The sequence below is a fragment of the Oncorhynchus masou genome, chromosome 5, assembly GCF_036934945.1.
Source record: "Oncorhynchus masou masou isolate Uvic2021 chromosome 5, UVic_Omas_1.1, whole genome shotgun sequence".
Lineage (NCBI taxonomy): Eukaryota > Metazoa > Chordata > Actinopteri > Salmoniformes > Salmonidae > Oncorhynchus > Oncorhynchus masou.
Window position 1 is genome coordinate 30,023,597 of NC_088216.1, and position 17,750 is coordinate 30,041,346.

The 17,750-nt window shown below is 44.0% G+C and overlaps 1 protein-coding gene across 4 annotated transcripts; it reads right to left on the bottom strand.

Annotated features, from left to right (window-relative positions):
- Positions 1-25: 25 nt before the first annotated feature.
- LOC135539378 (vacuolar protein sorting-associated protein 54-like) lies at positions 26-17,474 on the bottom strand. 4 transcript variants are annotated; one of them, XM_064965223.1, is made up of 24 exons: positions 17,135-17,474; positions 15,593-15,767; positions 14,921-15,165; positions 14,413-14,497; positions 14,232-14,266; positions 13,862-13,993; positions 13,387-13,772; positions 12,872-12,998; positions 12,589-12,627; positions 12,062-12,169; positions 11,769-11,824; positions 8,300-8,396; positions 7,539-7,891; positions 6,190-6,319; positions 5,821-6,002; positions 5,593-5,705; positions 4,708-4,771; positions 4,490-4,595; positions 4,255-4,342; positions 1,880-2,001; positions 1,668-1,748; positions 1,430-1,537; positions 1,131-1,225; positions 26-850 (listed from the first exon to the last, which is right to left on the bottom strand). In XM_064965223.1, the coding sequence occupies exons 2-24, from the start codon at positions 15,735-15,737 to the stop codon at positions 745-747; spliced, it is 3,003 nt and encodes a 1,000-aa protein (XP_064821295.1). In that variant the 5' UTR covers positions 15,738-15,767; positions 17,135-17,474; the 3' UTR covers positions 26-744. The 4 variants fall into 4 exon arrangements, with proteins under 4 accessions (XP_064821295.1, XP_064821293.1, XP_064821296.1 ...); XM_064965221.1 differs by having other exon boundaries at positions 16,959-17,474; XM_064965224.1 differs by lacking the exon at positions 17,135-17,474 and adding an exon at positions 16,804-16,952.
- Positions 17,475-17,750: the final 276 nt, after the last annotated feature.

The window sequence follows — 17,750 nt, forward strand, 5'->3', positions numbered from 1 at the left end:
GGAGAGAAATTGCACAGTAAAAAGGTTAAATAAGTGCCATGGAAAGGAATGCTGTATTCAGTGCAAATTGAGAAGACGTAAAATGTTTAGTCAATGAAAGACCAGTGGTCAACTTACATGACCATTTAGCTTAAACACAGGTCTGAATGCGTCAGAGTGGCTTTGTTATTCGTTGATGGACGTGAGAAACAATATGCTTTCCACCTGAACAAAAAAAAACAACCTTCTCCAGTAAGTGACATGTTCTGAACCCTGTCGTCATTTCAGGCCAATCAAAGTCTGTAGTTGAATTGCACAGTGTGAGGTGACAGGCAGCAGTTAGTTGTGTCCTAAAAGTCTCTCGTATTTCTTTAAAAGAAAGCCCATGTCGGTGTCCGAAATGGCACCCTATTCCCTATATATTGTGCTAGTGGTACACTAAATAGGGAATAGGGTGCCATGTTACGTAGCCTGTTCTACATCATGCCGCTTTCAGGGTTTGGTCCCACAGCGCTGCTGCCTGGGGCAGTTTCTCCCTTTGAAGCACCACCACCACTACCAGATGTCCGTTCTCTTTCTGTACCCAGACAGTTGCCCTCTTCAGGTGGCTTCAGTGAGATCCCTGGGCAGGCTGGCTGCTGGAAGGTGAAGCAGGTACAGTCTCTTTACAACAACAACCTGATTAGAGTTAGTTTCTCCCTTCCCTCCAGGGTGAGTTAACATGGCGTCACACTGTAGGTAGGACGACTACTCCCTCCCCCATCATCACCTCTTCTGCTCCCAGATCTCAGCCATGTTCAAGTCCAGCTTTTCAAGGGCCCTCAGTGATTGAACGTTCTCAGTGTAAAATGCCACATCCACCGTCACCAGCCTGGAGTGGGGTGAGAAATCAGAGAAGTGCTTTCAAGTCATCATTCAACAAGTCCATTGCAATTGTAAGGTACATTATCCTTTAGTGACAAGAAGCTGTTTTATCAGACACATGAAGCCAAGTTCTGGACCAAAATCACTTTCACTAGAGATTCTCCATTGCGCGTTCTGTTTAATATAGTCAATCAAGCAGAGATCATATAACTGTAGGACACATTTTTTGGCAATATTACAGAAATGTTGTTCTCTCTCAACCACCACAGAATCAGAGAAACACCCACCCATGTTGAGGTCCACCGTCGTGGTGCACACCAAGACGGGCCAGCTGCCTTTTAAGGTGCATTTTAAAGCTTGCATTGATCCTCAGGAACAACATCTAAGGCCCGGAGGAAAGAGGGGGAAAGAGTTACCCTCAACTCAACATGTCTAGTCAGTTGCGACTGCAATGAAGACAACCTGGAACGTGCCCAGTATGTTATAAGGTACCGTAGTTACGTAGTACATTGTATTATTCAGAATGACAAATTTGAATAATTAGAAGTAATTGAATAAGCTCTGTGGTATTATTGCCATATGTTACCTGTGCCTGTTCTTCAGGTAGGAGCTCGTAAAGGGCTTCGTGCATTTTGGCCATTTGTTTACACACGTTGCGAAAGCAGGCCGAGGGCATGGGGGCCTTGACTTCATACTGGCAGGAGACCAAGTAGATATTCACATGATATGTTGATACTCTGACACTGGCTACAGCGATCTTCATAAACTGGTGTTGCAGGTTAGACGGGGAGAGTTTGAGAGCGGTTTGAACCTGTAGAACTCACCTTAGACAGCACCTTCTCAAACAAGCTGTCCATGATCGCCATCAGTTTAGCGGAGATCTCTGCTATGTGATCGTTGTAGTCCTTGCCCAAAACAGGAGGGGGGGGGGAAGTATTAAAACTCGAGGCTTGCACATCGTGTCACTCAGTGTACAAGTGAATCTCCGAACTAGAGTACTGTCCACGCGTGCAGGTCTGTGGGTGTCAGTGCTCACCTTAGTGATGTGGTCAAAGTGCCTGAGGACGCTGTACTGCTTGGGCGCCAGCTTGGTCTCAAAGTGGGCCCTGATGACGGGAATGTAGTGAACCACCAGCTGAAGACAGCGAGAGGCCAGGGCTGAGGAAAGACACACTATGGTTATTTCTACACACACACACACACAAAATGTGGAGGTAACCCTGTAGTGGAGCAAAGCATACGGTTCATTGCAAAGCACCAGGTTGTGTTCAGTAGGGCAAACACCATAGACAATTTAAAATGGAAAATGAAATTGCGCTTGTCTTATTGGACACGACCAAGTGGTACATAGCAGAGTATGTGAGCGGTTGGAAATTGAGCAGAGCAGAGCTGGCGCCCTGCTCCGGCGCTCCAAGTCCTTTCCAACCGCTCCACGAAACACCGCTCTGGCCCACAGGTTAAACTGCCGTTCCAAATTCGCTCCATTCATTAAAATCACTATTTAACCAACACCCATCTATTGTTGTGACTACCTGGACCTACCATTTGGTTTTGAAGAATTGAAACTAAGCCATATGATTTTAATGAAAAGTATGAATAAAAGAAGCGCAAATCATTTCAAATAGGCTACATTAAATAGGCCAGGAGCCAGACAGGTTGTGAAAATTATTTTTATTATGTCAAGGCTATAGCCTACAAAGAAATACTTTGAAGCATTTACGAGTGCGACACAATTGGCTGGTAGGGACCTAAAGCGCTCAGCACGTAAACATTTTGCTGTATTAAATGATTATAGTCTATAAGTTGCGCAAATAAGCGGTGACTTTTTTATTTAATTCAAAGTTAATAAAAAATGACAGTGCCTTTGAATTAATTTTTAGAAACAGGAGTTTGGCCAGTCTGGATTCAGGCTCATGTGAAGGAGCCTGTCAGCCAGTAGCAGACATTATCTTCTCCACTCTTGCAGAGCCACTGGGGATGCTAAACGCCCCATTGGCCACTATTGCTAGGCTGGGCAGGGATGCAGTTGTTTTTTGTCTATAAGCAGGCCTAAAGGTTTATAGGCAAAATAACCCTATCCGAACAGAAAGCGTCTTGAACATGGGAATATGCCAGGCCAAAATCAATTACGGCCTATTGTATAGGTAACAGAACAAAAATGAATACTACTTTTAAGAGACCTGATTTTTAGTTTAGAAACACTTTGCTACAAATGGACACACTTACAGTGCTATCGGGAAAGAATTCAGAACCCCTAGACTTTTTCCACATTTTGTTACTTTACAGCCCTTTTCTAAAATTGATTGAATAGTTTTCCCCCCTCCCCCAATCTACACACAATACCCCATAATGGCAAAGCAAAAACAGGTTTAGATATTTTAGCAAATGTATTTAAATAAATAAATAAAATCACATTTACAGTATTCAGACCCTTTACTAAGTACTTTGTTGAAGCACCTTTGGCAGCAATTAGAGCCTGGAGTCTTCTTGGGTAAGACGCTACAAGCTTGGCACACCTGTATTTGGGGAGTTTCTCCCGTTCTTCTCTGCAGATCCTCTCAAGCTCTGTCAGGTTGAATGGGGAGCGTCGCTGCACAAGTATTTTCAGTACTCCAGAGATGTTCGATCAGGTTCAAGTCCGGGCTCTGGCTGGGCCACTCAAGGACATTGAGACTTGGTACCTTTCCCCAGATCTGTGCTTCAGCAAAGTCCTGTCTCAGAGCTTGTTTTTTTTTGCTCTGAGATACACTGTGGGACCTTATATAGACAGGTGTGCACCTTCCCAAATCATGTCCAATCAAGTTGTAGAAACATCTCAAGGATGATCATTGGAAACAAGATGCACGGAGCTCAATTTGAGTCTCAAAGCTAAGGGTCTGAATAATTATGTAAATAAGGTATGTTTTAAATTTGTAATACATTTGCAAGAATTCCCCCCCCCCCCCCCAAAAAGAAAATCGGTTTTCACTTTGTCAAATAATTTAATCCATTTTAGTTGAAGGCTGTAACGTAAGAAAATGTGGAAAAAGTCAAGGGGTCCGAATACTTTCCGAACGCACTGTAGTCATCTACCCACCTCGTTCCTTTCTTTTAGCATGTGCATGTAGTAAGTACACCATCATGCTTTCGGGATGTGTGTCACTTCAGATTCCACAATGATTCTATAGTTTGAACACTCCCTCTCTTGCTCTTGGTCCTCATCTTTCTAAGTCACCTTGATTTAGCAGCTGTGCGTTTTATCAGTTTATGAAAATATTTAGCGAACTCCATGGCAGTAGCTAAAGCAAGGGGCTATAGATGGCAGCACACAAGCAGACTACAGATGCATGCTGGGCCGGGCATGCCCTGAGATGAACGGAGCGCTACTGGAGCGGCGGGAATCGCACACCGCTCACATGCCCTGATACACACCCAGGTTTTTAGTGGTGATGGTCTTGAGTCCCACCACTTGTATTGCTCCTGCCCCCAGGACCAGCTGGCAGCTCCGAGAGTTGAAGTGCTGTCAAAGGAGGGGGGGGGGGGGGGGTGTCAGGGGCCATTCAATACAACAACACGATGGCAGTTTGTTAGTGGGATGCTTGCCAGGTGAATGTAGCCAACACTCAGACCATTATTCTAGACTGTTGCCACACGGGGGGGTTGTTACCTTGAGTAGGTCTGAGAGGCGAGTGAGCATGTCCGTGGAGATGGAAGGGATGTCGTTGACACACTGACAGTACTCCAGGAAGATCCGGATCAGTAGTAACACCGTGCTGATGAGGAGGACAGAGGACACCAGTCAATAAGGGTCTTATCATAATTTGTCCTACAATCCTTACATTTTGAATGTGGGAGTGGAAATGAGCATTTATTGTAGTTACCTACCCAACAACAGCATATTTCTGGCCATCAATGTGCAAATAATCACTTGGTTTCCTTTCTTCTGTGCCTGGTATTGAGAAGAAGACAGAAAATAAACTCAGTCAGTCTGGGGACAGACAAATATTTTTTGGGAACTGACCATCGGGAACCTGGACTGACAGTGGTGCAGAGCCTGGGTCAGTGACAGACGATGGTAAGCATGGTATACAGGGCATACAATTCACTTTAGTCCACCAGCCACTGTGGCAGGTAGATGAAAATATCTACCAGCCACTCAGGTCTTTAACCAAAATATTTTTGACATAATTACATAAACACCAAAAAACAGATGACCATGCTTTGTAATGTTTCTAAAAAAATACATTAGTAAGTAACTTGAGTGGTCTCGTTGTCTCCGAGATTTGGGATCTGTCTCTTTGCTACCAGTTGAAGCAACAGACTCAAACTAACATTGAAAAACAACCTCACAATGTAAATAACCAAAAAAAACAAAAAAGTTTTACATTGTAGACTTAAGTAAATTGGACCAAGTTAAGCCTGTGCGCAGCGCCTCCAAAATTAATCTATCAGCACTTCACTCAGTGTGCCTCGCTCCCCTGCCAGGCTGTGTTACTGCGAGGTGGGACATAGGATTCCTATTTATTTGAGCGATTAGCAGCTATGAAACAAAACAGCAGAAATACTTTGAAAACAACTACTGCAGCATTTATCTAACCCTAACTGTGCTCACACTTGACCTTTGACTCTTTTTATTCGCGAAAGTAATACTCACACTGTAGAGTCCTGCAAATTGACCACCTGCCTGGTGAAATAGACATTCTAACCAGACAAAATCTAAATCTACCCGCAGGTGACGGGTGCTCATTTTGTGCTCAAATGGTATGTTACCTTGGGGTTTGCGTTCGGGTAGTGTGATCCTGCCATCTGCTATGGAGTTAACCAGGTCCTGGAATTCTGCAGGAACCTCTGCCTGCTTCCACCGCTCATTGTCCAGCAGCAGACTGGAGAGAACCCACACGCACAGTTAGAATAGATGGTTTAAGTTCCTGAAGTATTGCACCTCTAATCCCTATTTAGAAGTGTGTGTGTGTGTGTCTGTACTCTCCAGTCTAATACCTGAGCTTGGTCTTACGCTCCTCGTGGAAGCGATGGACAAAGCGGTTGGCCTGGCTCTGTAGCGCCCCCCTTAGGGACACACTGCGCCGGCAGCACAGCTTCTCTGTGTCCCTCACAAAGCCTTCCACCGCCTGGGACAGAAACACAAACTCTGCCGAGCTCAGACGCTCCAGGGAGCCATCCTGACGGAGAGAGAAAGGGATTTATTTCAAGGTTACAAACATGAAATACTACTAGCAGGGTTGGAGTTATTCCCATTTTACTTTGTCACTTCAGAACATCAATGGAAAGTCACACATAAGCCAGCTGAGAGTGCATTGGTCATGCTGCGTGTTGTTTATCCTGTCATGCGTTAAACGAGCTCGCTACCTTGGCTCTGGCCATGAGGACTTTGACACAGTGGTCGTGGCTGACGTCTGAGGCGGTGTAGAGCAGCTCCTGGATGTTATTGGCCACGCGGCCCAGCTCCAGGTCACTGGGCATCAGGTCCTCACTGGACCTGCAGCCGGACAGACAGCATAGAAATACAATTACTAGAATTACACTTTTTTTTTTGTAATTCTATTGAATAGAATACTGACGGCACACTCAGTAGTAGACAAAACTAAATAAAGTATAAACAAAAGTTATTTGCTTAATATAGCAAGCAACGGCCACGTGACTGTCTGTAGGAGCGATCCAATTTCGTGAACAGGGTGCTGTACCTAATATACATCATTTGTTTGAACTTGTACTGGGCTACATTTCAGACAAGTCTTGTGAGGCGTCCTAGAGAGACCCACCTTTCCACAGAGGGGTTATATTAATGTTGTTGCCCAAACTGTTCGGATGCTACAGACGGGAAGGTGGCAGATCGGCAGTACTGACTTCAGACCAGTCCCGTGACGCTTGTGGGGGTCATACAGCAAAGCGGAGTTTGTGAGTCTCTATATAGAGGGGTCATAGTAGTCGTTTCTGTGAGATGTCTCCTGGTCTAACAAACACTGCTGTAGCTCGGGCCACCTTCCACCGCAGATGGCCAACATCCGAGGATGCGGTGGAAATATCTAGCTTAAAACAGATCTTTATTTATTTATTTATTTTTAAATGGGGATTTTTTTATTATTATGCCAACTTGATTTCCAAAGGGGAGCAGACATCGACTAGGGTTAACCACAGAAAAGTGTATAGAATTGCAGGAAATTAACTTTAAAAAGGCAAAATCTTCTCCCATGGAGCTTAGAGAACATGTAGAATTGTAGGTAATTGGCTTAACTTCAAAAAATATGTTTCTACACCACCAAAATGGGGGGCCTCTAAAATGTTCTCGCTAATGGACCGACTGCGCCCCCTGCCACGCCCACCACCTAAGCCCCTTTTTTGATCCAGAATAACCCTGTATTCTTTTGTTGGTGTACGCCCACACCATTCAAACACAGAAAAGTTGCTTTTGAGCATAACATTTTGGAAGGAAAACTATTTCACGTATATTGTAATTAATAATAGATCATATTTGATATAAATCAGAAAACACTGGACAGTTACTTTGATTTCCTGAGTGTATACAGATGTGCAGCATGTATTGAATCTTTTTCACACTGCCTTGCCAACCAAAACTTTACTTTGGTGGAATAATAACCAGGCCAGCACAGCACAGTATATCCTGACTCAGTAGTGTTAACCTGACTCAGTAGTGTTAACAGTGCGTTTGTGGTTGGTGAAGGTGGTGAGTGACTCACGAGATGGCGGCCCCTCCTGGCCGGAAAGCGTGTTCCCTGCTGGTGGACGACTCTGTGGTCCCTGAGGCGGAGCCACTACCACAACCATCCATACGTGACAGGGCCTGCCTGGGCCCCACGGTGGAGCTCTGCTCCTGGCCTGTGCTTGCCCCCAGGTGCAGCTGGGCATCATTGAGAGCATCGCTGATGAACAGGCCCTCGTGCGTGAGGTAGGCCAGTTCTGCTTCCTCCTGGTTGAGAGGGGTTCCTGGGGCCACAGTCAGGCCCCCCGCTGCAGCCCGCTCCAGCAGATGGCTCTTCTGACTGCTGTCCAGCGCCTCCAGCACGACATTCCTCACCACACTGAGTGTCACCTGTGGGACACAGCATAAGGACAAACTTATAGGGCAGAGGAACTAACTACCAGGGTTGTGGTCACTCCCATTTAAATTCCAGGCAATTCAGAAAGTAAACAAATTTCAAATCCAATTAGACATTTTCCTTACTGAAAAGCTTCTTGAATTTAAATGGAATTGACACCAACATTGCTAACTACACAAGATAAATGAAAGGCACGGATCATCAACAGAGTCCTACACAAAGTTATTAATTATGTACTACAAATGGGCTAGTAAAATAATGCACTTTAAAACAGCTGGTTTGTACACCAATGAAAAAAAAAACATCACTTCAAGTCTTCTATTCAGCAAGAAGACAATTCCATAAATCCCATTTTGATTAAATCTGACCGGGATTGTGTTTCAATAAAGTGTGATCCTCACCTTGATCCTCTTCAGGAAGAGAATGAAGTTCTCAAAGACGGACTTCAGCAGCTCAAACCACTGGGGGAAGGTCATCAGACGCATCTGGTCTGCCAGCCTGACCAACCAGAAGCAGAAAGCAGGGTTGTATTCATTAGTGCAAACCATATCAAAATGTTTTGCAACAGAAAGAACCCTTTAACTCTGTTGAAAAACATCTAGGATTTTTATTTTATTTTGATTAACCTTCAATTCCTAACAACTCAAATAAGAACTTGCAATTATTTTTTGCTTTTCTTTGCCAGCTTAATGTTTATATTGGAAATAACAGCGCTCTACCAGGTAGCCTAGTGGTTAGAGTGTTGGACTAGTAACCGAAAGTTTGCAAGTTCGAATCCCCGAGCTGACAAGGTACAAATCTGTCGTTCTGCTCCTGAACAGGCAGTTAACCCACTGTTCCTAGGCAGTCATTGAAAATAAGAAGTTGTTCTTTACCTACTTGCCTAGTAAAATAAAGGTTAAATAAATAATACCAGGAGGGTCACACCAGCAACGCATAGCATTTTTACTCATGTGAACAATATATTTGTTTTATTTATTTTAGGTCTGCTTCAATGGCTTTCATAGGTAGGTAAGCATTGTTAAATGAGGACCGATGTCAAATTATGGTAATTTTGTATGTCCAAACATAAATACTCAATTACATTCAAATGAATGCGTTCAGGTGGTGTATAGTGCCATGTCCCTCAAAATGGTTCTCTTACATTTCTGAATGAGCCAGGTTTTTTCACCATGTTTCCCACATGTTCAGACAACACTGAGAAGACAGTGCAGTTTTTTGTATTATTATAGGCATTATTTTATACACAACTTTGTCTGAATATTGATGAATTGACCCCATGGGTCATGAAATGTGATTTAACCAATTTATGTTGCCTAATAGTGTTGTCAACAATTCAAATATTTTTCACAAATATATATTTTTTTAAATATATTTTTTAGTTATTAAAAAATTTAAAAAACATTCTTAGTCCAACAAAGCACCTATACAAAGCCCTCACTGTCAATAAGAAACGTATTCCAGGGTCAGCCTGCCAGCTGAAAATATTTGCCAGTGTGTGTTTAGGCTACATACCCCTCCCATCTCTGAAGCATATTCTACTGTAGCCTACTGACGTTCGAAGCGTGATTAAGAAATTAGGGAGATATGTCTAAGTACAGAAGAATTAGGCCCACAGAATTACACCTATGGAGGAGCGGCTTCTATGGAGGAACTTTAACTTTAACTGAACCTCCGACAGTTGGCTTAACGTTGGACTAGTTCTAGCTAGCAAGCTTATGTGTGCAGAGCAGCAGAATTAAAAACACGTCTTACCTTCCTGTAGTTAATAAAATGTGAAACGTGATAATTATGGTATGTTCAATGTTCAACTAGCATTTATAATCCATGTCATAACAAGATGCCCAGCGCTTCAAGGCAAGCATCCTCCTCCACCCTCTCTCCACACCCGCAAAAATTCAGTCACATCTGGCCCCCTACACTTGTCTGTCCAGGTTCTTGATATGCCACACCGGTCAGGTGAATAGATTATCTTGGCAAAGGAGAAATAATCACTAACACGGATGTAAACAAATTTGTGCACAAAATTTGAGAGAAATAAGCTTTATGTGCATATGGAACAATTCTGGGATCTTTAATTTCAGCTCATGAAACATGGGACCAACACTTCACATGTTGTATTAATATTTGTGTTGAGTGCATGCACACAAACACAGTACATTCGGAATGTATTCAGAACCCTTGACTTGAAATACATTACACCCTTATTCTAAAATTGATTAAATAGTTGTTTTTCCTCATCAATCTCCACACAATACCCCATAATAACAAAGCCAAAACTTGCTTAGACATTTTTGCAAATGTATTAAAAGTAAACTTAAATCACATTTACATAAGTATTCAGACCCTTTACTCAGTACGTTGGCAGGGATTACAGCCTCAAGTCTTCTTGGGTATGATGCTACAAGCTTGGCACACCTGTATTTGGGGAGTTTCTCCCATTCTTCTCTGCAGATCATCTCAAGCTCTGTCAGGTTGGATGGGAAGCGTTGCTGCACAGCTATTTTCAGGTCTCTCCAGAGATGTTTGATCGGTAACTGGCTTAGGCTCGGCCACTCAAGGACATTGAGACTCACGAAGCAAGGTTTTCCATCAAGGATCTCTGTACTTTGATCCTTTCCCTTGGTCCTGACTAGTCTCCCAGTCTGCCGCTGAAAAACACCCCCACAGCATGATGCTACCACCACCATGCTTCACCGTATGGATGGTGCCAGGTTTCCTCCAGATGTGATGCTTGGCATTCAGGTCACAAGGTTGAATCTTGGTTTCATCAGACCAGACAATCTTGTTTCTCATGGTCTGAGAGTCTTTAGGTGCCCTTTGGCAAACTCCAAGCGGGCTGTCATGTGCCTTTTACTGAGGAGTGGCTTCCGTCTGGCCACTCAATCATAAAGGCCTGATTGGTGGAGTGCTGCAAGATGGTCGTCCTTCTGGAAGGTCCTCCCATCTCCACAGAGGAACTCTGGACCTCTGTCAGAGTGACCATCGGGTTCTTGTTCACCTTCTTGACCGTGACCAGTCTCCCCCGATTGCTCAGCTCTACAGACAATTCCTTCGACCTCATGGCTTGGTTTGTGCTCTGACATGCACTGTCAAATATGGAACCTTTATATAGACAGGTGTCTACCTTTCCAAATCATGTCCAATCTATTGAATTTACCACAGGTGGACTCCAATCAAGTTATAGAAACATCTCAAGGATGATCCATGGAAACAACAACACCTGAGCACAATTGAGTCTCATAACAAAGTGTCTGATAACTAATGTAAATAAGGTATGTTGATTTTTTTATTTTTATACATTTGCAAAAATGTCTAAAAACCTGTTTTTGCTTTGTCATTATGGGGTATTGTGTGAAGATTGCGAGGGATTTGGATTTATTTAATCAATTTTAGAACAAGGCTGTAACGTAACAAAATGTGGAATAAGTCAAGGGTTCTGAATACTTTCCGAAGACTCTGTATGTCTCTATTTATGCAACAAAACTTGAGGGGCCAAATCAAATGATCTGAAGGCAGAATTTGGTCAGCTGAAGAGCCCCATCCTAAACAATACGTTTCAATCTGATAATCTAACGTTACGCCCTCAATTAGATTTCCACACACACATTGTTTTCATACCCCTCGTGTCATACTCCAAGCACTGCTTTCAATAGCAGGATGTCAGATTAACACAGTTTAACTCATTGTTGTTGTTAAGACAACCATAAACAACTGGGTTAGCTTCCTTTCCTTTGTTGAGGAAGGATTCTCAGAACACCAGGCCATATTTTGACCACACCCCCAGTGCATTCGGGAGATATTACCTTCAGCTCAATGTGCTCAAGCAAATACAAACGCATGCAATGTATAGCTAGCTCTACTACTCACTTCGTGACGATGTCGGTGTCAATTTCTTCAATCTGCGACACCGAGTCGACAACAGACTGCAGGATAAGAGTATGTTACTTTCTATATCGGTTTTACTAATTCAAAATGCATTTCTCATTTGATACAGGTGTGCTAGTTCAGGAATAGACCAACAAAGTGGAACTGGGAGGGGGTGCTGGAGGAGAGGTTTTGGGAAATACTCTTAATATGGCAAAGCCCTTTTCCGAATTTCACCATAAATGTTCATGATCATGAAGATAGTCTGTTCTGATACTTTGTGTCTGGTCTTTTACCTGCGTGACGATGCTTTTGGCTGCTAGGATCATCTCGTCGCTGTAGATGTCCAGAAAATCCAGCTTCCGCTGCCTCAGCAAGCCAAACACCAGAGACTCCAGCCTGTCCTGTCTCCCCCCCCACACACACACACACACACACGAGAGACAGACAGAGTGAGCAATACTATAAAACCCAATAACACCAATCAGAGTGTTCTTCACTTCAAGAGATCAATTATGATACGACACCAATTCATCAATTAAATTACAATAAACAAATAAACAAAGAGATTCATATTTTAAACCAATTAACCAAACGATTTCCGCGTAATGGAGATAATTAAGATCTCCTTCAGAGTCATTCAAAGTTCCCATACACATAACAAAAGGCAACTGGCAATTGTGCTACTGAAATGTAAATTAGGTTGATGATTGAAGATAAACACATTGATGTTTTCCTCTGATCTGAACAATCTCGAGATTGCCCCAAATGTGCCATTTTAATGCACTAGATTCCAAGTAGCAAACGGAAGAGTCGGACCCACCTTTATTGAGACTGAACGTTTGTATTGCATCTGTGACCACTGTGACAAAAAACAACCTCAGTTTGGTGCTCCAACTACACCTTTTCAACATTTACGGTTGAACTCAACCTCAACCTTATTTTTTCACACATTTCCCCCCCTCCAGTCTTCTGACAGCGGATTTAGTGCATTTGAAACCTTTGTGTAGCCAGGTAAATCATTTGAGAACGAATTAGTTAAATATAAAAACGACCACAGAATTAAATATAAACATTTGTTTATATTTTATCTCAACGGTACAGACCTTCTCCATGACCTGTCCGTCGTCCTCCAGACTCCTGTTGAGGTCACTCCTGGAGTACATGCTAAAGTCCCCCACCATCATCTTGTCTATCAGCTTCTCCATCTCACACAGCTGCGAGCCCAGGTGTCTGCAGGGGGGGTGACAGGAGATGTCAGACGCATCACAAGGCCACACTCTAAAATACACAGAGTATTTCACTATGTTTGACTGTGGGCTGGGACTCATGTTTAAAAAGACTTATATTGACACAAAACTCTAAAAAGCATTCTGACGAGAAGTGGTGTGTATTTTAAACTTTCGGCGTGATACAGTTCTGCCACCACGCTGTATCTGTGCCACCATAAAAGCTTACTCACAATAAATAGTTGGCGTGGACTGCTGCTTACTATCATTTGATGTACGATTGTCTCATATGAGTGTTTGGCGCATTTTTAAATCAGACGAGTGTCACCGCCGTGACAGATAGATCTGAGTACGTAACACAAACATCCCCCACTCGTCTCCCCCACCCCCACCTGAAGCTGTGTATCCCCTGCAGCTCCAGCTGCAGCACCTCCTTGGTGGTGGCGATGAGCTCCAGGGCCCCAACGAACTCCGAGGTGGACAGCAGCAACTGCACAGTGGGCTGGCTCTGATGCACCGCCGCCATCAGCTTCAGCTTGTTGTGCAGCCGCGCGCAGTTGGAGCGCGTCAGCGCTTGCCGCAGTGCCCGCAGCGGACCTTCGCACATGATGCGTTCGATGGCGGCCGCGCGGCCCCGGAGGACTGCCACGGCGCGGGCGGTTTCGGTGAGGCGGTCCTGGAGCTCGTGCTGGGAGGACATGGCGTGGAAGAAGGCCTCGGAGCGCAGGGAGATCTGCCGCGCGATGCTCACCTCCACCACGTCGAGGTAGTGGCTCAGCTGAGAAAGAGAGGGAGAAGCCAAAAACAGGAAACATGACAGTGACGCAATGAAACAAAGCAGGACATGACAATTTTCCGTCAGCTCACCTTTTCCTGTAGTAACCGTGACGATGCCATGTCCCTGCTGCTCTTCCCGCCAGCGCTGTTGAAGTGGGACCATGGTAGGACCGCGTTAAAGGTTGCTGGGTCGTCTAGTGCAAAGTCAGGCTTCATGAAGATCTGTTTAAGCCAGATGTTAATTTTGGAATCCAGAACCAAATAGTATGTGTGCTGCTCTAGTTGGTCTAGGGAGATATTAATATAATTAAACAATATATTATTTAAAAATGTTAATGGTATAAACGTTTGAGAATCATGAGAGCATACAGTCAAATCAAGGGGACAAAGCGGTTCAATAGGGCTCTAGAAATCCCCACAACTCACATGCTTACAACACAAAACAAGAGGAAGTAATTACCTTGGGCACCTGCTCCAACTCTGTTCTTGATTTATCTACGAAGAACAGAAAGTGAAAAAGCACATTAGTTGGATCAACTCACTTAAACACAAAGGAAATGTGATATTTGACAAAACTAATAACAGGAGGCCCAGAATAGATACTGTAGGCGCCAGGTGCAGAGCTGTTTCATATCGCATACCGTGGTTGTTTGTGATGCTGGAGACAGCATCCAGCTCATCCTTGTTGGAACAGATACTCTTGCATCGCTCATGGATTTTCTCCCTCTACAGAGAAATACAGACATGATTTAGTTTAGGCCTAATAGCGTATACTGTTTAATTATAGTGGATGCATTTTCTTTGTGCCATTTCGACCATGAGTAAAGGGAAGAAGACAAAGTCTTAGAAATAGCTTAAAATGCAATGTTCATTACATTGCACAGGGCAGGTCCAAGGTAATAACCAAACAATAGAAAGAGGATTTGACACCAGGACTGTGTTCGGCACCAAACAGACAAACTGGAAGGGACTATTTGGACTTGCCCAATAAGAAATGCACAGTTTTCTTTTCCATTGCAACATGTTTTTAAATGTTCTCTGTTGCATGCCCTAATGAACACTACCCAGGCCAGGCAGTGGCCTCTACTTCAGTCCAATCTACTGAATAATTCACACTGAATGACAGGGGCAGCGGGGTGTATTCGTTACCTGAGCTGTTTCCTGCAGGTAGGGGCCAAAGTGTTCCTTTGTGATGTTGGGGAGGTAGAAGGAGGGCATGACTTCTGTCTCGGCAAAGTCCAGGCCCCAGGTTTTGGTGAAGAAGTCAGACTCCCTCTTGGCCAGTCGAGGGTCATTCAGCGCGGCCGGGAGGTTCACCTTGGAGTTGTACACCGTCCACCTGTGCTGGTCGGCCACCACCGACGGGCCCTCACACAGCCCCCGAGCTGCCTCGCCTGCAAGGGCACATGGGAAATGTAGTCAGTGGAAACCTTCAGCAGTAATGAAACGTTCAATGCATCTTGAGATGCATTCCATGGTTGCGCTCCAATTCTGTAGCCTGACCCACCATCCTCAACACTGCGCTCTCATTTGAGGCTACCAATTGTTCTACCCTTCACCAAGAAGTGTGCGCTCGTTCACTTCCGCTCATGCATTTAAAAGCTTTGGATTGGTGCAAGAATGGCTGGAGGGAGCTCCTTACACCAATCCATTCATTTTAAATCCCTGAGGGAGAGTGTACAAGAGCACACTTTGGGAGAGGGGAAGAAAAATAGGACTACAGTCAGCATATGGCTGATCAACAGTGACACAAGATGAACCTTCATAGATATTCATCTTGTAAGACTGTTGGCCAACCATAAATGTAGGCTTGTTCTTTACCTGTGGGCTCCTTGGGGCAGACGTCGGGCAGGGAGTGGACGGGCCTGTAGTGTCGTGGGGTAGGGTCCCTGTCCTTCCGGAAGATTCCCTCGCTGACACCACTGCTGGGATGAGGCACTGGGGAGGAGCTGTGGCTGGAGGCCATGGCATTGGTGCACCTCTCCACAGAGGCTAGCTGAGTTAGCAAACATAGCACTGAGTCAGAGAGTATCAATACAAAACAAAGACATAGCCTAAACATGCATGTTTGTGGTAACACGATATAAACCCTAAACTGGACCATCTTCAGAGTTCTTAGTCCAAGGGCATTGAAAATAGGGCCATAGAAAACTAAATGTTGAGAGAGGAAGGATACAGTGGAACACTTGTGTCAATAGTCAATCAATTCAGTCAATCCATTCAAATGTCAGCCCATTTTTCTGTGCACAGCAATGGCCTTCAGTTGTTGTCACAAGTCACTAGTGTGAAGCAGAAGTGAAAGTGCAGATGCTGCAGATGTATTGTCCTCAGACAATTGTGGCTCAGAGGTGCAGTTGAGCAGGTGTTAGGCTATAATCCGAACAGTGAGAAAAGCAATGCCTTTTGACTCGCTTCCTATGTGTATTGATTCAGTTATTGCTTTGTCTGCATAACTAGCCCCGTCCTACCTAAACTGAATGATCAAATTCAAAGTAATTCACCATTGGTGATTAAAGTGAAGGGTACCAAGAACAGGGCCTATAGGTTAACCAATATAATCACATGACTGATTTACACCAACGTCACGTGAATCACCACACACACTGAACATGTCATTGGGCAATGACATCGTAGCTGCCTATATCAACAACGTCAAATGTTAAGGCATGTAGCTTGCTAACTAACGGTTAAATTGACAGCAACAATGAAAAATACATTCGCTAGCTGAGGGCTATATGGATCAAAACTGTACAATGCAAAATGTCAAGAAAATATAGTCAGCTATCTCTGCGAATCAGATCATATTTCAACACCACCAGTGATGATGATGTTGTTCTTTTTTTTTTAACTAGCTGGGATTAGATGACCGTTTTAACTGACAATCTAGTTAGCGTTAGTTGTTTCACTTTTTAAATAGCTAGATAGTAGAGAGGCGTTTGCCTCACCACACTGCTAGACAACTGCAGCTTCTTAACGTTAACGATCTCAGGTGGGGAACAAGATAGAACGATAACTCTAGTTAGCCAAGTTACCTAGCTACTGTAGCGAACTGTGAAACACCGCCGTCCTCATTCGAATTTCCCCGTCATCCGGCAACATTAACTGTCATTGACCATTTTTTCTACTTGCTCTTTACAGACGATATACGAGTTACTCTTCGAGCATCGATATTCGAGTAGCAACCCACCACGACTGCAGCAGCCTGAAGAGACCAGCTGGTTACACGTAGACTGATAATCGAAGCTAGCAAAATGTTAGCCATTTGACAGCCAAACCGAGACGGAAGCAGTCCACATAAATACATGATCGCTGAGCTTTTTTGAAGAGTAGACAAACCAAAAGAAGGTGCGCTATGTCTGGTACCTATTGTTAGAAACACATTAGTTCTTGATTCTTCTTTCCGCCATCACGCTATAACATTAGACGAACCAGGCGAAAACATCAAGCAAACCGCCGGTACAGTCACCATAATGCACTGCGCGAACAATCTTCTTCGAGTTCTTTCGAGCATAACCATGCAGTCACTTTCATCACAGCATACCACCTACTTCACTGCAGGATGGGCAACTTTGATTGGCGTGGGGGGGCCACAAAAAGACGGGAATCATCATGAGGGGCTGCAGTGGGTCTGCGTACCCACATCCACAACCCCTCCCCACCTTCTGAGCAAAACATTTCAGTGCCCCCCCTCATATGGGAGTGAAGAGATACCAAAAATGTGCTAAGTTAATTTCCTGCAATTTTACACATTTTGCCATAGGGCGGAGAGAACATTTAGCAATTTTATAACTAATTTCATGCAATTTTACTCATTTTGCCATGGGGTGGAGAGAAAAATGTGTAGTTTTACATCTTATTTCTTTCAATTTGGCTCATTTTACCATGTAGTGGAGAGAAAAATGTGCAGTTTTACATCTTATTTCTTGCAATTCTACACATTTTGCCATAGGATGAATGCAAATGTTTTCCGTTTTTAATA